This window comes from Carcharhinus amblyrhynchos, chromosome 17 (assembly GCF_965287045.1).
Source record: "Carcharhinus amblyrhynchos chromosome 17, sCarAmb.v2.hapA, whole genome shotgun sequence".
NCBI classification, from domain to species: Eukaryota; Metazoa; Chordata; class Chondrichthyes; order Carcharhiniformes; family Carcharhinidae; genus Carcharhinus; species Carcharhinus amblyrhynchos.
Window position 1 is genome coordinate 2,417,514 of NC_137340.1, and position 25,949 is coordinate 2,443,462.

The window sequence follows — 25,949 nt, forward strand, 5'->3', positions numbered from 1 at the left end:
CATGGTCTGAGCTAGACTGGACAATTGCAGTTGTAGACAATTTGTTGAAAGCAGGAGAATGCAGAGTTGATTTTGGAGGAGCAGTGAGTGAGAGTAGCTGCTCATCCAGTTACTGATTCCTTCTCTCCCATGCTCGTTGTTCCAGATCCTCCAATCGAAGCTTCTGTCCTTCCTCTGCTCGTCCATAAATAGATTAGAGGAGCAGGAAGGAGGGAACCTGTGATTGGAGGTTGAGGAGCAGTTACCTTGACTGTCTCCTTGTTTGACTAATAAACCTCAAAGTCCTCCAGGAGGCCAAGAAGAAGCTGAAAAAGGGTAGAGGAGATGGCTGGAAACCCAATGATGTGACTGATCAGGCCTGGGGAGCTGTCTGTACCAAGAATGTCTTGTTTCTTTGAGGTTGTGTCTTTGAGGGCAGCAGCTAGTGCAGAGAAAGTCTATCCCATTTGAATTTTTCTGTAATCCAGTGGTGGAGTTACTGAGAATTTGAATAAATTGATTGGACTCCGTTTTGAAAGTAGCATGTGTTCTTAAACAAGATTTTGTAGCTCAGCAACATTGTTCTATCACATTTCATGGATTTTGTTTCTACAAATGTTAATTTTTATTTTGTTTTCTGATCTAGTGAGCCCTTTATCAATGTCATTTTAGGTTCACCAATGGATCTGGTGATGTCTTTCCTAATTTGGTTGTTTGTATTTTGGTGGATAAATGTACTATGGTGTAATATAAGACATGATGTGGAGATGCCGACATCGGACTGGGGTAAACACAGTAAGAAGTCTGACAACACCAGGTTTAAGTCCAACCGATTTATTTGATAGTAAACTCTCAAGCTTTCGAGGTTTCCCTCTTTATCAGGTGAATGGAGAGTTCTGGCCTCAGAGCATATAACAGCACAGACCGTTTACAGATTACTGTTTAGAATGCGAATCTTTACACCTAACCTGCTATTCAAGTCTTAAAGTGGCCAACAATGTGAGTGGAAGGAGCATTGAGCGCAGGTTAAAGAGATGTGTATTGTCTCCAGACAGTACAGTAAGTGAGGTTTAGCAAACCTCAGGCTTGGAGGACCGAAGGGCCTGTTCCTGTGCTGTACTTTTCTGTTCTCTTTGTTCTCTCAGTACAACTCCCTCCCAGTTGCGTACCATTGTGCACCACCTCTGCTGGGCCTGCCCTGCCGCACTCAAAATCCCAGACAGCACCATCATCGTTCTAGGGTATGCTCTATGTCAGTCTGTTGCTTGACTAGACTGTGAGACAGCTCTCTCAATTTTGGCACAAGCCCCCAGGTGGGGCTGGGTTTGCTATTGTCATCTCCAGTGGTCAATTTCAGGTGGTCTATTCCGTTTCATTCTTTCAGAATTTTGTGATTTGATATAACAAATTTCTCAGCCATTTCAGTGGGTCTGGAGTCAGTTTAAGCCAGACCAGGCCATGATGGCAGATTTCCTTCCCCAAGGACATTAGTGAACCAGATGGGATTTTGTGAGAATTGACAATGGTCTCATGGACATTTAATTTTTTAATTCCTGATTTTTTTCTCTTTTAAATTGAGTTCAAATTCCGGCACTTTCTGAGGTGGGATTCAAACCCAACTCCCCGGATTGGAGACTGAATTGCTAGTTTAGTGACAATTTCACTGCGCCACTACCTCTTCAGTGCAATGGAAACTCTTAAAAGAATGATTGATTTTGTAGTTAACGCATCAACTAGGCACAGACAGCCTCAGAGGAGCTGCATAATTGTAATAACATTGAGGTAACAAATGCTTCATTGAGTATCCTCTTCAAATGTTGATCTCTTGTGGCGCAATTTGGAATGCGGTCCCTGGTTCACGTTTTACTGATCTCTTAGAAAATGGGGTGAGAGTTTCCATCACAGTTAACTTGCTGATATTCAGTGTAGAGCAGCAGCCAGCATGGAAGTTGCCAGCACCCACTGAACTACACCCCAGTGAGGCTCAGTGTTCAGGTGCAGCAAGTGGAGAAACTGGATTATTGGTTGGTAGAACATCTCTTCATGTGGTTGGGGTGGGGGTTGAGGCAGCGCAGGGAGGTATTGTTGTTGGACTACTAATCCAGAGACCCAGAATAACGATCTGGGGGCACCAGGTTTGAATCACACTGAGGCAGATGGTGAAATTTGAATGCAATAAAAGTCTAGATTACTATGAAAGCATTATTTGTTGCAAACACCTATCTGGTTCACTAAAGTCCTATAGGGAAGGTGTTTAAAAACAAGTTGGCTTCATGGTTTTCAATAGAAGTCCATTTGATAAGTGGCTGTGGGGACTGGGGTAGAATTCTAGATGGGCATAAGCCCACTTGTTGGGCAATGACCAAGATGGGGAGCACTGACTGGTTTATCCTCCCATCTGTCCAGTAATGAGTAATTCGGCCTTGGGGCCCAAGATGAATAAGCTAAACTATTCATGATCTGCATTCTGCAATACCTAAGTGGTATAATAGCACAGCTTGTGGTATAAGAGCCAAGTACTGTGGATGATGGAAATCTGCAATACAAATAAAATCTGCTTGGAACAATCTGGTCTGGCAGCCTCTGCAGAGAGAAACTGATTTAATATTTCAGATCAATGACCTTGTATCAGAAAGACCACTTAAGCTGAAACATTACAGGTTGTGATACTCTCTGAACCACTGGATAATTGTCACATCATGTTATACTGTCAAATGTTTATGCCACTGGCATATTGATTTGCAGTGACCTTGGAGGAAACACTGTCTTCCTAGTGAAAATTTGAAGCTGAATTGCTATGAATCTTGTAATGACCACTTGAAACGTAAGCAGCTGTATTACCTTAGCTTTATATGGCCTCTGCTTTCCAGCCAATTATGTTGTTCACTGTTCATGAAGGTAAGCAACCATTTTTTACATAGCAAGATCCCACTACCAATGTTGAAAAGGCCCAGATTAATGTTCAGTACTGGCTAAATATTGGCCAATGGGGAGCTTTGCTACTCTTAGAAAATGGTGCCATGACATGTTTTATATCCTGCTGAGACTAAACATCATCTGAAAGATAGCACCTGCAGTGATGTAATATTTCTTGAGTACTGCGCTTGGGTGCTAGTCCTGGATTGCTGTGCTGCAGTTTCTGGAGCAGGGTTTGAATTGGTAATGGACGTCACTGAAGCAGGGCTGACAGAGTAGCAAGTTATTTCTTAGTTGGTTGTCCTGAATGTAACTTGCTGTCTCTCTCATTTTTTCACAGGCCTGTGTTGGATGTGGATATCCCACAAGATAAAGAAGTCCACCTGAAATTGCAGAATGTGCTGATGTTACTCAGGAAATGCTGTAACCACCCATACTTAATTGAATACCCACTGGACCCCAAAACCCAGGAGTTTAAGGTGAGAACTGTTTGATATCCTTATCAGCCTCAGTGGACTCACAGCATTTAGTATTCCATTTTGAACCAAAATGCCCTTCTGCTTCTGACGTGGGCGATCTATGTTGGTGTATAATTCAGGCTGTTTTGACTGTTGGAATAGAATGGCCAAGCTCCCCTTCACCTTTCAATGTAATTAACCTAAGTAGGAGAAATATTCCATGTTAGCCCAAGTGTCCTCTGGGCAATTGTGCCCATATTACTGCCCATCCTGAGATGGGGCAGTTTAGAACAGAGTTGAGGAGGAACTTCTTCTCTGAGGGTGGTGAATCTCTGGAATTCTCTGCCCATTGAAGTGGTGGAGGCTAGCTCGTTGAATATGTTTAAGTCACGGGTAGATAGATTTCTGATGGATAAGGGAATTAAGGGTTATGGGGAGCAGGCGGGAAAGTGGAACCGATTCACTTCAGATCAGCCATGATCTTACTGAATGGCAGGGCAGGCTCGAAGGGCTAGATGGCCTACTCCTGCTCCTATTTCTTATGTTCTTATGAGTTGCTTGGGTATGTGCTCATCTGGCATACGGATGACATGACCTGCCCACTGGGTCTGCTGTCATCAGCAGTGTTTGGACTGATGGTAGACTTGCTCTAGAGAGAACTTCAGTGTCTGGTACTTTGTCTTGCCATCTGATGCATAATATTCTGCGAAGACAAGTCGTAGAAATGATTGTGCTGTCTTGCATGCCTTCAATACATAGTCCACGTTTCACAGGCATATAAGAGGGTGATGGGTAGGTGCTGTAGACCTTTTGTTGTTGTTGTTGGGTTGATTCCTCGACATTCCTATACAGTGGCGAGCAGTCTACTGAAAGCAGAACTTGCCTTTGCTATCCTGCAGTTAACTTCTGTATCAATAGTTACTGCTTGGGAGAGGGTGCTGCCAAGATAAGTGAACTGGTCCACTGGGTCGTTCTGACAGGCCCGATGAGGACGGTGCTTTTCAACAAGTAGAGCCTGTATCTCCTCATCATTCTCATCGAACCACTCATGCTGCTTGTGGGTAGAGGGCCCGAGCATCTTTAGTGCAGATGAATGGAAAGCATCCCTGAAGCGTTCTCAGTCGTCCTCAGCGCTGCCTGTGAGGCGTAAGTCAGCAAGCTTGATTTCTAAGTCTTCAGCCAGTGCTGTAGCTATGCTGGGGTTCTTTAGCTTGGCCGCATTGATTCTTTTCATAACCTTGCTTCCTTGTGGTCACCTCCTGCGTCTGGTGCAGAGCCTCATTTTGGAGACAATGAGTCTGATCTGTCCAGCAATCAGCACCACGCATGACCTTGGTCACTCTGACATCTTGCCTGTTATCTCTCCTGACAATGACATAGTCAATAAGATGCCATTGCTTAGAGTGGGGGTGCATCCAGGAGGTCTTGTTATGGGTAGGCAGACGGAAAGTTGTGTTGGTGATGAGGTCGTGTGCTGCACAGGTTTTCATTGAGTAGGCTGTTACTGTTACACTTGTCCACTCGATGCCTCCCAATGATTCCCTGCCAGATTGCAGAGTCACACCCTACTCTTGCATTGAAATCGCCAAGTAAGATCAGCTTGTCGGTACTGCTGACTGCTGATGGTAGGTGTCTAGTTCTTCGTAGAATTTGTCTTTCATCTCGTCCAGGTTGTTCATTGTAGGGGCATAGTTGCTGATCAGGGTGGCTTGACTTCTGTTCCATAGCGAAAGCTGTAATGTCATAACCGGTCGTTCACATCCTTGTGTAGCCTAGCAGGTTTCCGAACAAGGTGACTCCTGACAGCGAATCCAATTCCACTATCATAATGTTCATCACTGCTGTGGCCGCTCCAGAAAAAAAGTGTATCCACCTCCAGTTTCAGTCAACTGACTTACATTGGCAAGACGAGTTTCGCTCAGGACTGCAATGTCAATGTTGTATCTTGCAAGCTCCCTGGCAACTAAGGCTGTTCTTCTGTCTGGTCTGTCTGCTGTAGGGTTGTCCAAAAGCGTGCGCGCATTCCAAGTGCCAATGGTGAGCGGTGTCACCTTGTGTTTTATTTTGTTTGTTCGACCGCAAGATGGGCTCCCTGCCAGCCGTGGTAAACTGGCCAGGATGTAGTGAAACAGGCAATGTTTAAGGCACCTTTTCTAGACCCTTTCTCATTCTACTGATGTGAGCAGTGCGTTCCTGAAGAGGACTGCTCACTCAGTCACCCAGGTAGACACCGAATTTCACTGCTGCTTCCATCAGCAGAAAACAACCATTAGACTTGAGCCGCCTGCGTGCAGGTCCATGACTACTGCTCCCAGTGTATCCGCACCTGCTTTGTCACTCGCCCATTGCCACAGGACTTCAAAGGTTGGACAGGATGATGATGGTGTCGAGACTAGCGCTTGATTTGGATTAAAGTGAGGGAGAGTTGCGCAGCGTCAGCCTCACTCTCTCTTCCCAATTCCCATCTGGATCCAGTGGCAAGACAAGAGTCAAGACAGCTGGAGATGGGACTAGGCGCAGTGGATGACCAGGAGGTCGTCTGTATCTTGTTCTACTCTGCGTTCCACGAAGCTTGCAGAGACTGCCTTCTTGACCATTGGACCTTCGATTGGTCTTGTTCGCTCAATCCGCTGGAGTCTGTTTTTGTGCTGGGATAGACATCTCCCTGTCTCACCAAGGGTTGAGACCTGTTGGCCACCCTCAACTGGTTTAGCCGGCTTATTAAAGCTGTTGCATGCGACAGCGACCACACCCCAGGCAAACAGCTACAGGGAGCCACAGGTGAGAGCTAAGTGCCAGGTGGGGACAGAACATGGACAAACAGCTCTGAAAAGGATGCAACATGTTCCCCCACCAGAGGTACTACCCCTCCCTGACACTCCATACACCCTGGTCAGCCCTTGCTTCATTAAATCTGTTCGTCAGTGGTCTATTGTGGTGTTATCTGCAAGTGCCCTATTGTCCTTGCTAACATACTCTGCTGGAAAGGAAGTATAAAAAAAGTGTCATCCATGCAGCAAGGGATCCTAATTTTCTTTGATACAGAGAAGTGTACACATCATAGCCAAGGTCAGCAGAGTGTAGGATATGCAACCTACTCTCACAGCTGCAATATGCTGCATTGTAGTACCTAGTTTTAGTAAGAGAACAGAAAATTATTTGTTCTTAACAAATTTGGAAGGCAAACTTTTTGCAACTCACTAGTTTCCCAGTAACTTTTATTGTATTCAGAGTTTCCTTGGTGAAAATGTTTTTGGTGTAAAACTGAACCATGTGTACTCTCCCAATCCCTGCCCTTATACCCATACCCTTGAATGTTTTTTAAAAAGTCCTTTCAATGGGCTTTTTTCCCCCGTTGTTTCTAGTAGGACAATCCAGGCTCCAACAAACCATTTTTAATCTCTTCCTCCTTTTGCAATGATTTTAAACTTTGTAATCTTTCCCCTTTTATCTTACCCAGTGTCTTTCATAAACTTCAACATCTCTGAAATCTCCTTGACTTTCTATATTCTAGTTAAAAGCAGCTCCTTTTTCTCTGGTTTCTACCTTTTTCATTCTGGGTGTTACGTGGCTCAACCCTCACCATGACAAGAAGATCCTTCCTACAGTCAGGGCTCAGAAATTGGGCATGATATTTTAATTGGGCCCATCAAGTGATCTGTATATACTTAATATTTCCTCTTTTACTTTATAAACTTATTTATAAACCAACAATCAATTTTATAACTTTATTAACTGAACAACTATTTAATTTCTGAATCATTGTGAAGTTGGGTTTTTTGCATTCTTTAGGCATGTATCATTGTACACTTTCAATCTTTTGTCCTGTAGATAGATGAAGAGTTGGTGAAAAGTTCAGGAAAAATTCTCATTTTGGACCGAATGCTGCCAGAACTGAGGAGAACAGGACACAAGGTGAGTTGTCCATGTCTCTTCCTGCGTAGATTCAAATTGCTTATTCTTTGAACAATGCTACTTCACTCAAAAACAAATAGGAAACGCCTGAAATCACAATGTTTAGGACCAAAGTCAACCAAAACAATCTCAAAGATTGCAAGTTATACCCAGTTCCTGGTGGGATAACAAAGTTGAATGCTTGTTGAAATGTGACCTATTGCACATCAATTCAGTGAGCCTTGCCTCAAGAAATCTGATTTTGGCAAGGGCTTGGATTGAAAATGCTTTGATTTTCTGGAATTTGCTTCTTTCAGCTGGTTCTTAGGTAGTGTACAAACTCAGTCTATAAGACGCAAGTGTGTGTGTGTTAATATTTACCCCAAATTTATCTTAGGACATCATTAATTGTGCTTTAAAATTTTGTGCAGCACACAATCTCTCTTGGGTAAATGCAAATTGCACTGAAGACATTGACTGCTACTGCTGCTTGCAGTATAATCAACTGAGTGAATTTGGAACAGAAGCACACTTCAGCTCATCTACAGGCTATGGAGATCAGACAGATTATTACTGGTGAAATCAGCTAGAGCTGGACTTTGCTGTAAGAATTGTAGTCTTGGGCCCTGTGACCAGTGTACCCATCTGGAGTGTTATCATGGGTGTGTAAAAACATATCTCAGCTTGGGTTAATGGTAAAAGGTGCATTCGAAGCATTGAAGAAAAGGCATTACACCAAGTGTAAAGTGTTTTGGTGAGACCACACCTGGAGTACTGTGGGCAATTTGGGTCTCCATATGTAAGGAAGTATGTATTTGGAACTAGTACAGCAAAGGTTCACCACATTGTTCTTTTAAAAACACTAATTCCAGGAACCAAAGAACGAATATCCTGGCTGGGAGTTTTGCCAGTGTGGTTCGGGTGGGTTTAAACTAATGTGGCAGGGGGTGGGGATCAAAACAATGGGTCAGTAGGCATAGAGGCTGGGGATGAGCTTGGAGCCAAGACAAGGCTATCTAAAAGGAAGAGCATTCTGGGGGAAGAAGACCTCAGTGGGCCTGGAGGTCTCTAGTGCATCTGCTTCAATGCAGGGAGTGTAATGGGCAAAACAGACGAACTTAGGGCCTTAATGCTTGCGTGGAACTTGGATGGATATGGTTGCAGTGACGGAGACTTGGTTAAAAAAAAGACGGGACTGGCAGCTGAATATTCCGGGGTATAAATGTTTTAGGCGTGCCAGCGAAGGGACTGGAAGAGGTGGGGGAGTAGCAATACTGGTTAGGGAGCATGTTACGTGGTACAGAGGGTGGACAATTTAGAAGGGTCATGTAATGAGCTCCACCCACAGTGACTCAATCAGGAAGGGCACAGTCATTATGCTGGGGGTGTACTACAGGCCTCCCAACAGCCCATGGGAAGTTGAGGAATGGACGTGTAAGGAGATTTTGGATAGGTGCAGAAAAAATAGTAGTTGTAGTTGGAGACTTTAATTTCCCTGGTATAGATTGGGAATCGCTTAGGGCTGGGGGTCTGGACGGGGAGGAATTTATAAAATGCGTACAGGAAGGGTCTTTGGAACAAAATGTTGATAGCCCAACTAGAGAGGGGCTATACTAGACCTAGTACTGGGGGATGAGCCCGGTCAGGTCATCAAAGTTTCAGTAGGGGAACATGTGGCAAATAGTGACCACCATTCTGTAAACTTTAGGATAGTATGGAAAAAGATGAGTGTTGTCCTATGGGTAAGGTGCTGAATTGGGGGAAGGCTAACTACAGCCAGATTAGGCAGGATTTGGTGGCTGTTGATTGGGAGAGGCTGTTCGAGGGTAAATCCACGTCTGGCATGTGGGAGTCTTTTAAGGAGCAGTTGATAGGAGTGCAGGACAGGCATGTGCCTGTAAAAAGAGAGGATAGGAAAGGTAAGATTTGAGAGTCGTGGATAACCAGGGAGATTGTGGGTCTAATCAAAAAGAAAAGAGAGGCATACGTAAGGTCCAGGCAGCTAAAAACAGATGGGAGCACTGGAGGAATACAGAGAAAGTAGGAAAGAGCTCAAACAGGGAATTAGAAGGGCAAAAAGGGGTCACGATGTCCTTGGCAGACAGGATTAAGGAGAATCCTAAGGCATTTTATACATACGTTAGGAACAAGAGGGTTGTCAGGGAAAGGATCGGACCTCTTGGGGACAAAGGAGGGGAATTATGCTTAGAACCCAAAGAAGTAGGTGAGATCCTAAATGAATACTTTGCATCAGTTCACAAAGGAGAGGGACATGTTGACTGGTAGTGCCTGAGAGACGTGTTGACCTGTTAGAAAAAAATCTCAATTACACGGGGGGAAGTGTTAGGTTTTTTAGGGAACATTAAGACAGACAAATCTCCAGGGCCTGATGGCATCTATCCTAGACTGCTCAGGGAGACGAGAGGTGAAATTGCTGGGCCTCTAACAGAAATCTTTGTCTCTTCACTGGACACAGGTGAGATCCCAGAGGATTGGAGGGCAGCAAATGTGGTCCCGTTATTTAAGAAGGATAGCAAGGATAACCTGGGTAATTATAGGCTGGTGAGCTTGACGTCCGTGGTAGGGAAATTGTTGGAGAAGATCCTTAGGATATATGCACATTTAGAACGGAATAATCTCATTAACGATAGACAGCATGGTTTTGTACAACGGAGGTCATGCCTCACAAACTTGGTTGAGTTTTTTGAGATGGCAAAAACGATTGACGAGGGAAGGGCCGTGGATGTCGTCTACATGGATTTTAGTAAAGCGTTTGACAAGGTCCCTCATGGCAGGCAGGTGCAAAAGGTTAAATCTCATGGAATAAAAGGGGAGCTAGCTAGATGGGTGGAGAACTGGCTTGGCCATAGAAGACAGAAGGTAGCAGTGGAAGGGTCTTTTTCTGGATGGAGGTCTGTGACTAGTGGTGTTCCGCAGGCCTCTATACTGGGACCTCTGCTGTTTGTGATATATATGTATGTGACTTGGAAGAAGGTGTAGCTGGTGTGATCAGTAAGTTTGCGGACGACACAAAGATTGCTAGACTTGCAGATAGTGATGAACATTGTCAGAGAATACAGCAGGATGTAGGTAGGCTGGAAAATTGGGCGGAGAAATGGCAGATGGAATTTAATCCAGATGGATGCGAAGTGATGCATTTCGGTAGATCTAATGTAGATAGGAGCTATACCATCAGGAGTATAGACACACAGAGAGACCTGGGGGGTGCAAGTCCACAGAACAAAGAACAACACAGCACAGGAAACAGGCCCTTCGGCCCAACGAGCCCGCGCCGCCATCTTAACAGTGTATTTTTCCTACACCTCCCTTGACCCGTGTCTGTGGTTATGGTGCCCCCATTGGAAACCAGATTCAGCGGAGAATAATTTAGGAACAATTTGTTGCACCAATGAGCCTAAGAGCACATCTTTGGAGTGTGGGAGGAAACCGGAGCACCCGGAGGAAACCCATGCAACCACAGGGAGAATGCGCAAACTCCCACAGACACTGGCCCAAATCCATGTGTCTGCACAGCTAGCAGTGATAGTCACTGAGCTGTTGTGGTGCCCCTCTGCTGATCCAGTTTTAAGCATACACAAACGACGCAAAGTACTAGGCCACTCTCGAAACATCCAGGAGCAGCCCACGCACGACCCACCGTGTGCATGCCCCTCGTTAGACAAAAGAACAAAAACAGCCCGGGAAACAGCCCTTCGGCCCAATGAGCCCGCGCCGCCTTTTTAACACTACTAGTCCCCCCCCCTCCACCCATGACCCTTATCTATTGTTTTTCGGCCATCCACATTGAGGAAAACTAATTTAGGGACAATTTATTACTGTCAGTCAGCCTAATAGCACATCTTTGGGGTGTGGGAGGAAACTGGAGCACCCGGAGAAAACCCACACAAGCACGGAGAATGTGCAAACTCCCACAGACACCGGCCCAAATCCATGTGTCTGCACAGCAAACAGTGATAGTCACTGAGCTGTCGTCTTGCCCAGCATCTGGTCCAGTTTAAGCACACACTAACGACATGAAGCACTAGGCCAATCAGGAGCAGCCCAAGTACGACCCATCGCGTGTATGCCCCTCGTTGGCAACAAGGTGGACTGACTTAAAACCTGGGAATGAAAAGAGAAAAACATTATTATCATACCATATCCATTTACCTTACCAGGGACGCCCCAATGCTAATGAACCTTATTTAAAACAATCTCCTATATCCACCCATCTCCAACCCGCTCATGTGCCTGTCTAAGTTACTCTTAAACAACTCTAGTGTGCTTGCCTCCACCACCTTACTTGGCAGAGCATTCCATACCCCCATTACCCTCTGTGAAAAACCTCCCTCTAATATCTGTGTTATACCTCTTCCCCCTCACCTTAAGCCCATGGCCCCTCGTCCTGTGTGTCTCTAACAGAGTAAATAGAGGTAAGCTATTTCCTATATCTATACCCTTCATAATCTTATATACCTCTATTGCAACTGTTGCTGCTTGATTATAAATGTCAATTCTGACTTGATTTTGACAGTTCAGGAGTATTTTGGCTGTAAAATTAAAATGGTGGGGTTTGAAAATTAAGCCTTCCTTTACTCCCATTGACTCAATTATATCCTACTTTGATTTGTAAAAATTATACTCAATATTCTTTGTCTTCATGTGATGCCTGTGCAGGTTTTTTTAAGGAGGGGGCTTCTCTGGGGACGTTCCTGTTTGATTTTGGCGTTTGCTCAGATTCTTAAACAAGAATCTCTCAATACTATTGAAGGCGCTGCTATAAACAATCTCTTGCCTGCATGCCCAGAACCTTGTAATATAACTGCAGGAGTGGAAGAGGAACTTTTGTTGCCTTATTTAGCCTTTTCATTCTTGTCTAGGTTTTGGGAAGTGGAGGAACAAATAGTTTGCTTCAGATTGTAATGTAGACTATAATCGACAGAGGTTTATTTAAAATGATAGAAGTGGTAACTGGAGAGAGAGTGTAGTAATGCAAAGTAACCAATGCACTTGTCCAAGAAACTCGCCCTTTTTTTCTCTTTTTTTTGTGCTCCTCCTTTGTTTCTTCTTCTGTGGTGTTGCAGATTTAGAAAGCTCTGTTACCAAGTGCTGCATCGTTACTGACTGAATCACAAATTACAACAGCAAATTAATTAGCAATTATTCAAATTTATTGTATATCAGATAAAACCCTGATAACCCTAATGTGCCTTCCAAAATGTCATCTGCATCTCTTTGATATTAAAAATGACATGTCCCTTTGTTAGTTCTGTCTGGACCCAAATCTTTAATGCCTGATGGGATTTACCCATGGGATTTATCAATTCGGACTCTAGACCCCCATCTCCATGTCAAATTGTTGAAAGAAGCGAAACATTAAGCCACAAGGCTGCCTGGTATTCACTATCACCTTTTGAAGCTTAATGAAAACCTAGCCAATCATATTTGAATCTTCCAAAACCAAATGAACATAGAAACAGAGACATTTAAGATGGTCTGCAGTGTCAGGGTATTCTGGCAGGCACCAATCTACTTGTCACTTTGCTGCATTTCCCATTTGAAATACAATTGCACTCAGGATGGTAGAAGATGGATATGTTCCACAAACATCCATGTCTACTTTTCCTATATATTACTCCTCCTGTTGTGAGATGCTAGTCCCTCATTAAAAGCTCAACTTCAATTCCGCATTCTGCATTTTACAGGTTGACTTTGATTGTTTTGACAGGTGCTGATATTTTCCCAAATGACATCAATGTTGGACATCCTAATGGACTATTGCTACTTGAGGGACTATAAATACAGTCGACTGGATGGTTCCATGTCTTATGCAATGCGTGAGGAAAATGTACGTTCTCCCTGAGGGGCATCACTTGAAATATCTACTCTTCTGCCTGGCTTTAAGCTAAGAACTGTTTTATATCACTGGGTCAAAATTATGGAGCTCCCTCCCTAACAGCAATGTGGGTGTACCTACACCTGAGACTGCAGTGCTTCAAGAAGGCAGCTCATCACCACCTTCTCAAGGGCAATTAGGGATGGGAAATGACTGCTAGCCAGTCAGCAAAGTCCAAATCCTGTGAAAGAGTTTTTAAAAAGTCTTACTTTTTTTTAAAAAAAACACAAAGCTATCAGCAAAAGAGTGCCCAAAAACTACTTATAATGCCAAAAAATGCTATAAAAGAGATTAAATGTTTTAATTAGGCTCTTGTCCTCAGGATGGGCAATTAAATAATGCCATACTGATGTTGTCCCCAGTTCAAAATTTGTCACAAAGTACTAGAAACATCGTGAGAACCTACTGGATTGTCTTTCCTTGTTCTTGCTTTATGTCATGTGCAGTAGCCTGAAAATATCACTAGTGAGTTTTAGATGAGCAGTGGGTTGGAGCAGCATGCCTCTCACTGGAAAGTTATATTTATAATCTCTGTGCCTTTGGTTCTTTTGGCAGATTAACAGTTTTACCAGTGACCCTGACGTCTTCATCTTTTTACTGAGCACACGAGCTGGAGGCTTGGGCATTAACCTGACGGCAGCAGACACTGTCATTATATATGACAGTGACTGGGTAAGCACCAATCCTGCTGAGGCTTGTTCTAATGCACCAGGTAGAATCTGCTGTAACTGATCAGTAAAGTGCAGTTTGTATTGTCATTTGGAATGTAGGTTTTCAGCACTGCTGCATCGTTCGTGCTGGATATTGGTGGCAGTTCGCTGTGACATTTACATTGCAAAGAGGGCACATTGAGCTATTTAACGCAAAAGTGACACAGGTCTCTTGGTGCTGAGAACAGTTTTAGTGATCTGTAACATGCTGCATAAAATCCATTTGCATTCTGCATTGTTATTGCAATTTGTTTGAATGGGAGCTGAATGACATAACTTCTGACATAAAATTTGCAGGAAAATGTCTTTAATTATGTAAATTTTAAATGACAGTTCTCTAAGCATCACCATCCCTTCAGTTGCAGCAATGTGTGTGTGGTGGGGGGAGAGGGGGGTTGCTGTTTAATTTATCCAAATATCACAATGAGGATGAACTGCAGAAGGGAGTGAGTAAAATCATTGTCTAGGTGGTTTAAAGTGACCATTTGAGGACCACCAGCTGCCCTTCACATTAGTTGTTGATGTAAAATGTGGGTAACTGTGAGGTTAACCACTTTAGTAGCAATAATAGGAAGACCAGATTATCACTTGAATTGGTGTAAGTTGAGGGAGGGGTGGATACTCATGCATCAGTCATTGAAAGTAAGCGCACACATAAAGTTGGCAAATGGTATGTTGGCATTCATAGCGAGAGGATTTGACAATAGCGATGTTTTGCTGCAATTGTATAGGGTGTTGGTGAGGCCACACCTGGAATATTGCTCTTATCTGAGGAAGGATGTTTTTGCTATAGAGGGAGTACAGCGAAAGAATGCCAGGTTGATTCCTGGGGTGGCAGGTCTGTCATTATAAGGAGAGACTAAGTTGGTTAAGATAGTCATTGAATTTTAGAGTGAGAGGGGATCTCATAGAAACTTAAAGAACTCTAACAGGGTTAGACAGGGTAGATTCAGAAAGAGTGTTCTCGATGGTGGGGGGAGTCCAGAACAAGGGGTCACAATTTGAGGTTAAGAGATAAACCTTTTTGAACTGAAGTGAGGAGAAATGTCTTCACCAGAAGGTGATGAATATGTGGAATTCACTACCACAGAATGTAGTTGAGGCCAAAATGTGTGATTTCAAGGAGAAATTAATATAGCTTTTGGAACTAAAGGGATCAAGAGATGTGGGTGGGATCAGGATATTGAATTCAATGATCAGCCATGATCAAAATGAATGGCGGAGCAGGCCCAAAGGGCTGAATGGTCTATTGCTGCTTCTAGTTTCTGTAATTTCTGTGTCTTTTAGGCAATCTGCTTGGGTGTACTGTAGCAAAGTTAGCAGAGACATTAACATTGAGTGTCAGTGTTAATAGGCAGCCAGTATCAATTTAATTCTGTTCATTCAATGACAAAGTGAATGAATACTGAAACTTTATATCCTCTCAGAATCCTCAGGCAGATCTTCAGGCTCAGGATCGTTGTCATCGGATTGGGCAGACCAAGCCAGTTGTGATATATCGCCTAGTAACTGCTAATACCATCGATGAGAAGATTGTGGAGAAAGCAACAGCAAAACGGCGACTTGAAAAGATGGTTATACATAAAAGTTAGTGTTTGAATGCACGTTTTCCTGGTTGGAATGGTAAAGTGAACTTTGTTTGACAACTCGCCTTTACTCTGTTCTCAGTTAATGTGATTTTCATTTAGCAGTGCATCAGCTGGTTTTATTTTGGGTCAGGTTATCTGTTTTAGGTGCCCATTGCCAGAGCAAGGTGAACTTCACAGAAACTTGGTGGCACAATGGGTTGGATGCTGACCTAAGCTTCTGTTAACTTGGCTGAAACCCAAGCCAGGCTGATGAAATGAAATTGTCCCCTGTGTGTAAGGCACTCACTGAGGTTTGGTACTCTGAATCCACATTCTGGTGTAAATGGGCTTACTCTATAACTGTCCCTGATTCAGTACCAGTGGATTATCTCTGTCAGGGCTGGGATGCTGCGGTGAAATTGGGGCTGAAGTATGGCTGACTTTTACCTGACAGACATACTGATGCTGGGTGTGTGTGAAATGCCAAGATTTCCGATTTCCCCTGCAGCACCATCATGAGAAATAGGAAAAAACTTTAATGTGGGTTCACCGAGTACTAGTTGAGAGCAGAATTACTGCACTGTTAAATCCTTAAAACCATGTACTCTTAATAATAACCTTCATTCAGAATGGTCAAGTGTCTCTTTCTCAATTCCTGTTCAGATAAGTTCAAAGGGGGCAAGTCAGGCTTGAATCAGTCTAAGAGCTGTATAGATTCTACAGAGCTGATGGAGTTGCTGAAGTCCCGGGATCATGACAGGTAAAGTAGATAAGAAATAGAAACTGTTTCATCTTTTTGTGAGTTTAGCTTTCTATATTGTCTCAAAGTTCTGTGCTGTGTTTAGAATTGTTCCTCTGAAATTTTCCTCTTCTGATGCTGTATTATATTAGGCCATGCACTCATTTGCTTCCCTATATTTATTATCTTAATTCCAGAAGCCTTGTAATGTTAAGCAAGTCTGGCAGCGACTGCAGAGAAACATAGAACTGACAGTCTGTAATCACAGACCTGAAACATTAATTCTGTTTGTCTCCATGGATATTGCCTGACCTTTTGAGTATGTCTGTCATTTTCTGTTTTGAATTCAGATTTTCAGCATCCACAGTATTTGGCTTTTGTATTAATTCCAGAATCGATGCACAGTCTATTTTCTGCCCTAACTTAATCTTGGACAGGACCTTAAAGGTTGTGGAAGTCCAAGGGCTTTTCTCATAGGATTTACACTAACTAAATTGCTCATTGAGGCCCAATACATGAACAGGTGCCTACTGCAGTCTTGTGTTGGAGTGAAGGCAGTGCGCCAGGCTATGAAGTGGTGCTTCTTTCTCTATTGACACTAAACATTTCTCAGCTTTTAGCTGGGTTCTAGTGTTGTCTATACTGGATGAGTTTGGACTGGATATTTATTCCCTTGTATAATTCATCAATATTTGCAGTTTGAACACACTGATTTTGTACAGGACAAAGGGTAAAGATCTTACTAACAGGAAGAAGAAATGCTTGCCCCAGATTCATCTGATGGAATCTGTGTTAATTATTGTAGTGATTAACTCATTGCTAATTAATTTGTTGACTGAGTGCAGGCGATCAGCTAATTGGAAACATTACTTGTCTGAAATGTTATGTTAATCTCTCCAACAGAGTGGTGAAGGGCTCCAGTGAGAAAGTGATAAGTGATTCTGACCTTCAGGCCCTATTGGATCGCAGTGACCTCAGCAGTAAGTTTAAAACACTTGCCCATGTTTCTACTGAGCACCCTGTTAATCTGAAAATTTAGTTTTTGCTTCTACAGATACTGATCTGGAATATAACATTCAACAAGTTTCATTTATATAGCAGCTTTGGAGAAAAACCCCTGGTGCTTGTCAAATGTCTTTCAAGGTTTGGTGCCAAGACACAGGAGCTATCAGTACAGATGACCAAAAACTTAGCCCAAGTATTAGATGTAAAAGAGCATCTTACAGGATGATAGGCAGAAAGATTTAAATAAAGATGAATAGGAGCAGGAGTCAGCCATATGACCTTTTCTCCCTTGCTCCAGCATTCAGTGACATGATGGCTGACTTTTGACCTCGGCTCACTGTGCTACCCAAATTCCTTGTCTCCGTTTTAACCTTGAATAAACTCAGTGACTGAATAGCTGTTGGCCTCTGGAGTTGAAAATTCCAAAGATTCACATCCAGAACATTGAGCCAGGCAGCTGAAAGCACTGCTGCAAGCGGACTGACTAAAATCGGGAACAGGAAAAGAGCGCTGAGAGCTCACAGATTTATAGGATTGGGAGGTGGTTAGGAAGGGGCCGAGACAAGATGATAGAGGGATTTGATCATCAAGATTAAAAATGTAAAATTGAAACATGCCAGACTCAGTCAGTTTCACTCAGTGTGTGTAGAGTTGTATGTGAACAGGATATGGTGCAAATTGTGGTACGGGCAGTAGAGATTTTGGATAAGCGCAAGTTTATGTAAGATTCAAAATGGGAGCCTGCCTTGGAGAGCATTGGGATAGTGGGGTCTAGAGGTAACTAAAACATTGAAGATTTCAGTAGATCAGCCAAGGCGGCCACCGAAAATCTCTGACCTCATCCATGGCTGGGATTCTCTGGTATCGTTGCATTGACCGGAGTTTCGGATGAATGTCAAATTTTCCATTCTTACTGGCAGTGGGGTACGAATGGAAACGATCAGAGAATCTTGCCCAGGGTTGGGGTTAGACAATTTTAGTCATGGTGTGGATATGCAGTCAGAAGCTCATCTTACAAAAGGACATTTTCCATGAAGGGTGGAGTCAGTGGTTAGGACTTTGGAGTTTGGTGGGACCAAAGATATTGGTTTCAGTTTTCTCAATATTTAGTTGGAGAAATTAGAAATAGTGGAAGCCCCAAGGGAGGTGCTAGTGAAATGGGGTTATTAGTTCCTATGTGGAGGAGGATGGAACAGACCACTGTGAAAGGCTTCAAATAAAAAACTTATGGCACCTTTTTTAATACAGTAAAACATCTCCAGGTGCTTCAGAAGGTTGTAAAGGCTGAGGAGGGATAGTTTATTGTAGTCAGTCACAAGTTGTTGCTTAGAGGGCTGTTCCAGTATTGTGGTGGAGCTGAGTTATAGACCTGATTGAGGGGATTCAGAATGGATTGTAGGAAAGGTTTACTGGAAGAGCTGTTCAAAGGTATTGGAGTTGGAGAAAAGGACAGTACTCATGGTGACACGGTGGCTAACACTACTGCCTCACAGCACCAGGGAGCCGGATTCAATTCCTGCCTAGGTGTCTGTCTGTGGAGTTTACATGTTCTCCCTGTGTCTGCGTGGGTTTCCTCTGGGTGCTTTGGTTTCTTCCCATAGTCCTAGAATGTGTAGGTGGATTGGCTATGCTAAATGCACAGGGTTTTAGGGATGAGGTGTGCCTGGGTAAGATGTTCTTTCAGAGTTGGTGAGGACTCAATGGGCTGAATGGCCCTGTGCGATAGGAATTCTATGGTTCTACCTGTGGTTAGCTTAGCCACTCCTCATTGTGCTGGGGAAAAAAGGATGAACACTTTCATGTTCCCCTCAGCAAGGATTGATCTACACGTGCACTGGAGAGCTGCTGAAAGGTTGTTTGGACAGAATTGTTTTTGAGACATGTCATCGGTTTGTAGAAACCATTGCCAGTTTGTAATCTGTATTCGGTTTCTTTTTTACAGAACAAATGAAGAAGAGTACCTCAGGAATGAAAAACAAAATTTTCAGTGTTCTTGATAGTGATGATACAGATGCAGGACTCCAACTGTGAGGGCTGAGAGATGGCTGGAGACATCTTTTTGTTCAGGTCTTAGCTGCCATTCCCTGTCCTGCTCTCCCCTGTAGGGAAGAGTCATAGTTTTGAGTGAAAGTCACTCCTGGAGTGCAGATTTAGGATCAGTCTGCACTCTTAAGGTTATTGATCTAACAAGCCAACCTGCTGTTAAAAGGTTTTTAAGAGTGGGACTATTTTTTTAAAAAGTTTTATTTTGCACAATAGATGACAAAGGTAGTTTTTTTTTCAGTTTGAGACTTATTGCTGCCTGAATCTGAATAATTGAGCTTAATTTCAAATCTTTAACCACTGGACAAGTGGAATGATCAAATAAAGATAGCATTTTTGTTTTTGTTTGGCTTCTTTGATCCATATAATTCTAGTTTACACGTTTGTTGCGCTGTTATCCTCTGATATTTGCACATTTTATGGTCCCGGCACAGAGGCCCTGTTCAAGAGGAATAGGAAGTTGACAGTGTTCAGTTTGACAGGATGCCAGTGTGCCTTACTAATTAATACCAATCATAGAATCTGTGGCCCTTCAGCCCAAACTGATCCATGCTGACCAAAATGCCCATCTAAACTAATCGCATTTGGCCCATATCCCTGTAAACCTTTCATATCCATGTATGCCTTTTAAATGTGTTCAATGTCCCTGCCTCACCCACTTCCTCCACCAGCTCATTCCTCTAGTTCTTGATTCCCTGGAGTGCATTCACTCTATCCATGTCTCTCATGATCTTATACACCTCTATAAAATCAACCCTCAGTCTCCTACACTCCAAAGAAAAGTCCTAGTCTGCCCAATCTCTCCCTGTAATTCAGTCCCTTGAGTCCTGGCAGCATTCTTGTAAATATCTGCTGTACTCTCTCCTGTTGATAACATCTTTCCTATAGCAAGGCAACAAAAACTGAACACATCACTCCAGGTGCAGCCTCTCCAATGTCCTGTGCAACTGCAACATAACTTCTCAATTTCTATACTCAATGTTCAAAGGCAAGGATGCCAAAAGCCTCGTTCACTGCCCTATCTCCTTGTGACTCCACCCTTCGAGAACCATGCACCTGAACTCCAAGGTCCCTATGTCCCACGATACTCCCTAAGGTCCTACCTTGATTTGACTTTCCAAAATGCAACACCTCAGACTTGTCAGTATTGAACTCCACTTGCCATTTCTCGATCTGCTTCCCAGATCAAGATCCTCCTACAATTTTTGATGACCTTCCTCACTGTCTACAATACACCTATTTTAGCGTCATCCTCAAACCTATTGATCATGCCTTGTACATTCTCATCCAAATCGTTGGATATTGGTTCCCCCTCCTGTTCAGATGCAATCCATCCCTCTTAAACAGGTCATCTCTGCACCAGAAAAGATTTCAAATATCTAAGAATCTGAATCCCTACACCAATTCCTTAGCCACGCATTCATCTGCCATCCTCTCCTGGTTCTTACCCCCACTAGCTAGCATGTGGTGCTGGAAGTAATCCAGAGATTACCACCCTCAAGATCCTGCTTCTTAACCTTTTGTTCTTGCTCTCTATAATTACTCGTCAGGACCTCATCCCTATTTCTGTTTATGTGATTTGTGCCAACGTGCACAACGACTTCTGGCTGCTCATCCTTCCCCTTGAATGTTCTGCAGCCACTCCGAGATGTTCAGCCTTGAGCCTGGCACTCTGGCCGCAAATGGAAATCCAGGATGGTGTATTGCCTCTCCAGTTTCCTGTCTGCCCCCAATAACCTGGTCTCCTTTCACTACGGTCCTGTTTTATCTTTACCCTTTTCTGCAGATCTGGGGACTGCTGCTTTCACCTGAATGGTCAACCCCCCCCCCCCGGCCCCAACCATACCCCCAACAGTATCCCTGATGATCTTGAGTGCATAGAAATCATAGAAACCCTACAGTATCAAAAGAGGCCATTTGGCCCATCGAGTCTGCACTGACCACAATCCCACCCAGGCCGTACCTCATATTCCTACATATTTACCCACTAGCCCCTCTAACCTATGCATCTCAGGACACTAAGGGGCAATTTTTTTTAAGCATGGCCAATCAATTTAATCCGCACATCTTTGGACTGTGGGAGGAAACCAGAGCATCTGGAGGAAACCCACACAGACAAGGAGAATGTCTTTGTGGAGTTTGCACAATGACCCAAGTTGGGAATCGAACCCAGGTCCCTGGAGCTGTGAAACAGTGCTCACCACTCTGCTACTATGCCGCATCTGGTTCCAACTCTCTAACTTGGTCTCCCAGGAACTGCAGCAGGGTGCACTTCCCACATTCTGCAAGGAGGAGCATAGCTGAGAAATCGGGCATGTTTTAAATTCTCATGGTCTTTCTTTACCCAATTTTATATTTTTAAATTGGCACCAGACTGGTATCACTGGATACTGCTTCTCCCACTCCTCTTCCCACCCCCCTTAAAATAAAACAGGTTAATTGTTAGCATGTGAGGTTAAGGGTTGTCACTAACTTCCTCATTTCCATAGGATAGAACCTGTTGCTCAACCACGCGCTATTTGTGTTTTGTTAGAATGCAGGAGTACAGTTGTAGTGGAAACCTCTCAAAGCACTGCTCTCTGCAACTTGATTTCTGTTTGCAATGTGTCGTCACTTCTGTTGAACCCAGGGCCATGGGATGAGGGTTGGCACTTGGCACTCTTTCCAATAACTTCTCTTCGGATCATGAAAATCTGGTTCCCGGGAACAGTTTCAAAGTGGATTTTCTTCTCTGGTGACATTGGTGGCAGCAGTTCATGTGAAATAAGTAGAATGAAGGGTTAGTGATAATTATGATGTATTAAACCTGTTGCAAGCTAAGAAGTGCAAGCTTTTGAGAGTTTCTTTCAGCAAGATTAATGCTGCTTTTTCTTTAAAGCCATCTGGATATGGATAATTGCACAGGGATTAAATCAGGGCTTCAAGCAAATATCAGAATAAAGTTTGTTGGATCTGAATACTTTAGTTACTGTTTAGTTGAGATTTTCTGTAAACACATGCCTAGCACTACAAATAGGAGACTGATTCCTGCTTGTAAAATGTTGGAGGACCAGAATGCTTCAGCATCGTCAAGGCCAGGGACATGGACCTTCCCCTCACCTCTGTCCCTGACATGCCTAATGCTGATGTACAAACTGTAAAAAAAAAAGTTTTTAAAATAAAATTTTCAAATTGACCATGCTGCCCTTGTTTTTTTCACATTGCAGATACATTTCACTAGTGTGATCCTCGTGCTGAGTTTGGAAGCTGTTCTGTTAACCCTTGAACATTAATGTGCATCGGTCATGGGTCTTCGTGTTTAAATGTTTTGGCGGAAATTGAAGTCTTGCGACCATCTTCTCGCATTTATTTCTCTGCTTTGCTTCCATTCTTAATTCCTCTCTTCCTGTGCCTTACAAATATTGAACTGTTTTATCGATTGAGCACTCTTCCTTCTGTAGGCTTCTTTCAAACTACCTCCCTTCTGTCCTCTCTGATTGTCATACATGTTCCAAAGTCTGTTGCTTTATCTTTATAATTGTTCCATTTATATAGTGCCTTGTAGAGACATAGCAAGGCTTCCAGTGAATTATTTTCCACTGCAATTATTATATACAGATATGCAATGCTTCCCGATATGTACACAGCAAAATGACAATAGATTTTGTTATTCCTTCATGGGATGTGGATATAGTTGCAGAGACCAGCATTTGTTCCCCATCCCTAATTGTCCTTGAACTGAGTGGTTTGCTTGCCCATTTCAGAGGGCAGTTAAAAGCCAATCAAGTTGCTGTGGATCTGGAGTTGCATGTAGGCCAGACAGAGTAAGGATGGCAGATTTCCTTCTTTAAAGGACAGTAGTGAACTAGATGTGTTTTTACACCAATAGATGATTTTATGGCCGCCATCACTAAGACTAACTTTCAATTCCAGAGTTGTTGATTGAATTTAAAATTCAGCTAGTGGTGAGATTTGAGTCTGTCTCCACAGTCTGAGGCTCTGGTGACATAACCACTGCCTCTCAATAAATGAGGTGAATGACCAATGAATCTGTGTTGGTAGTGATTGTTCACGAAGCTAAAAAGAGCATTGGGAGAACATCATGCTGTTTCAGTATTAGAATCATGAGTTCTTCGTCCAAACTCAGTTTAACATCACAGCTGAAAGATCAGCTTGTTGATGCAGAACTGCACTAAAAAGTCAGTCTGTTTGTTCTATTATCTTCAGATTTGATATGAATACTAGCACCTGAACCCAAGTGGCACAATATTCAGGATAGCAGTCAATATTTGCAGCTTGGGAATGAGAACTGCAGTTAGGTTGAGCCAGGTTACGTGCAAACCAGTGGTCTATACACATGTAAGAGAAACAGAGTTTGAGAGTGAGCATAGCATATTGAATTTGTACTTGGGCTGCAAGGAAGGATTTTGGGGTGTGCAGCCCATAGTTAGGTTTGAGGCTTTAGAGCTAAATGCATTTTGGATAAATTGGATGATAGAATATTTATTACACATTAAGATATAATGTGTTGGTTTGTTGAGAAGGTGGCTTATCCTTTCAAGGGTAGACTCTCGTTGCTTTATCTAAAAACAAACCTGAGACCTTGCAGTATTACTATTTGATCTAGGAATGTGCTAGCAAAATTTAAAATGCTGTTGAGAAGCAATTGGTATTCTAAAATTATTTTGCACCACTAGTTGGCATCCTGTGACATTTAGTATATCAAAAATTTAAATATTTTTAAAGAGGGAACAAGTTATCTTTGCACCTACAGTGCCCATTTCCTGTAAAGTTGAGTTGTTTGCATTGAAGAAACTTAGGCATGCCTTCCTGGTGACCTACAAAGAGTTCACTGAACGTCAGCTATGTTTACATAATACTTGGACTGGCGTACTGTATCACTCTTCTCACTGGCATTTAATAGAATATCTGCTGAGTGATCTTCTCCTTTTATTATTGGCAGCAATCACATGCTGCAGTTGCACAAGGTACTGGTGAGGCCGCAACTGGAGTACTGTGTGGTTTTGGTCCCCTTATTTGCGAAAGGATATATTGGCCTTGGAGGGAGTGCAGAGAAGTTTCACCAGGTTGATACCGGAGATGAGGGGGTTAGCTTACGAGGAGAGATCGAGTAGATGGGGCCTGTACTTGCTGGAGTTTAGAAGGCTGAGGGTGATCTTATAGAGACATATAAGATAATGAAGGGGCTAGACTGGATAGAGGCAGAGAGATTATTTCCACTTAGAAAGGAAACAAGAACTAGAGGACACCACTCAAAATAAGTGGGGGGGTGGGTGCAGTTTAGAAGAGAGTTGAGGAGAAACTTCTCTGAGGATAGTGAATCTCTGGAATTCTCTGCCCATTGAAGCAGTGGAGGCTACCTCGTTGAATATGTTTAAGTTACGGGTAGATAGATTTCTCATCAGTAAGGGAATTAAGGGTTATGGGGAGCAAGCAGGTAAGTGGAACTGAACCACTTTCAGATCAGCCATGATCTTACTGACAGGCAGGGCCAGCTGGAGGGACTATATGGCCTACTCCTACTCCTATTTCTTATAAGAACATAAGAAATAGGAGCAGGAGTAGGCCAACTAGCCCTTCAAGCCTGCCCCGCCATTCAATAAGATCATGGCTGATCTGTCGTGGTTCAGTTCCACATTCCCGCCCTCTCCCCATAACCCTTAATCCCCTCTCTCATCAAAAACCCATCAACCCGCGTCTTAAAAATATTTAGCGAGGCAGCCTCCACCACTTCAACGGGCAGAGAATTCCAGAGATTCACCACCCTTTGAGTGAAGAAGTTCCTCCTCAACTCTGTTCTAAACCGCCCCCCCCTTTATCTTGAGGCTATGCCCCCTAACAGCCTTTTGCTAGCCCAGTTCCCTTGTGTATCTTAATCTTTCTAAACATGATTAACTGGTCTTTGATGATTTAATAGAGAGAAAAAAAGTTTCACACGTTATCTCTGATTTACTATCTCCCACCTCTTTCCCATCCCCCAAGATCCATCCGTAATCCCCTTCTATAGGAATAAAGGTGTAGGAGGTGTAGGCACCTCCCTCTGCAACTGGATCCTGAACTTCCTAACTCAAAGACCACAATCAGTAAAGCTAGTCAACGATCGTCCTCAACACTGGTGCCCCACAGGGTCAGTCCTCTAGTATATTCCTTTACATATCTATGACTGCAGCCAAATTCCTCTCCAATTTTCAAGTTTGCTGACAACAGCACCGTAATGGGTCGGATCTCAAATGATGACTCAGAGTACAGGAGTGAGTTGAAGAATCTGGTGAATTGGTGTGGCAACAATCCTCAATGTCAGCAAAACTAAGGAGATGATCATTGACTTCAGGAAGCATAAAGGAGGATGTGCCCGTTTACATCAATGGGGACGAAGTAGAAAGGATTGAGAGCTTCAAGTTTTTAGGTGTCCAGATCACCAACAACCTGTCCTGGTCCCTCCCCCAACATGTTGATACTGTAGCTAAAGTTCACCTCTACTTTCTCACAATACTAAGGAAATTTGGCATGTCAGCTATGACTCTCACCAACTTTTACAGACGCATCATAGAAAGCATTCTTTCTGGTTGTATCAGAGCTTGCTCTGCCCAAGACTGCAAGGATCTACAAAAGGTTGTGAAGGTAGCCCAATCCATCACGTTAAACCAGCTTCCCTTCCATTGATGTCTACATGTGCTGCTGCCTTGGCAAAGCAGTCAGCATAATTAAGGATGCCACACACCCCAGACATTCTCTCTTCCA

General features: G+C 43.3%; 1 protein-coding gene across 2 annotated transcripts in view; it reads left to right on the forward strand.

Moving 5' to 3' along the window:
• The window catches only part of hells (helicase, lymphoid specific), a 61,109-nt gene extending 40,123 nt beyond the window's left edge, over positions 1-20,986 (forward strand). For both annotated transcript variants that reach the window (XM_080205399.1, XM_080205400.1), the window contains exons 16-23: positions 3,236-3,374; positions 7,185-7,268; positions 12,976-13,095; positions 13,699-13,815; positions 15,281-15,440; positions 16,085-16,181; positions 17,064-17,140; positions 19,108-20,986. In XM_080205399.1, coding sequence (XP_080061525.1) covers positions 3,236-3,374; positions 7,185-7,268; positions 12,976-13,095; positions 13,699-13,815; positions 15,281-15,440; positions 16,085-16,181; positions 17,064-17,140; positions 19,108-19,196 — 883 coding nt within the window. In that variant the 3' untranslated portion in view covers positions 19,197-20,986. The remainder of the gene's footprint in view (positions 1-3,235; positions 3,375-7,184; positions 7,269-12,975; positions 13,096-13,698; positions 13,816-15,280; positions 15,441-16,084; positions 16,182-17,063; positions 17,141-19,107) is intronic.
• The last annotated feature ends 4,963 nt before the right edge of the window (positions 20,987-25,949 follow it).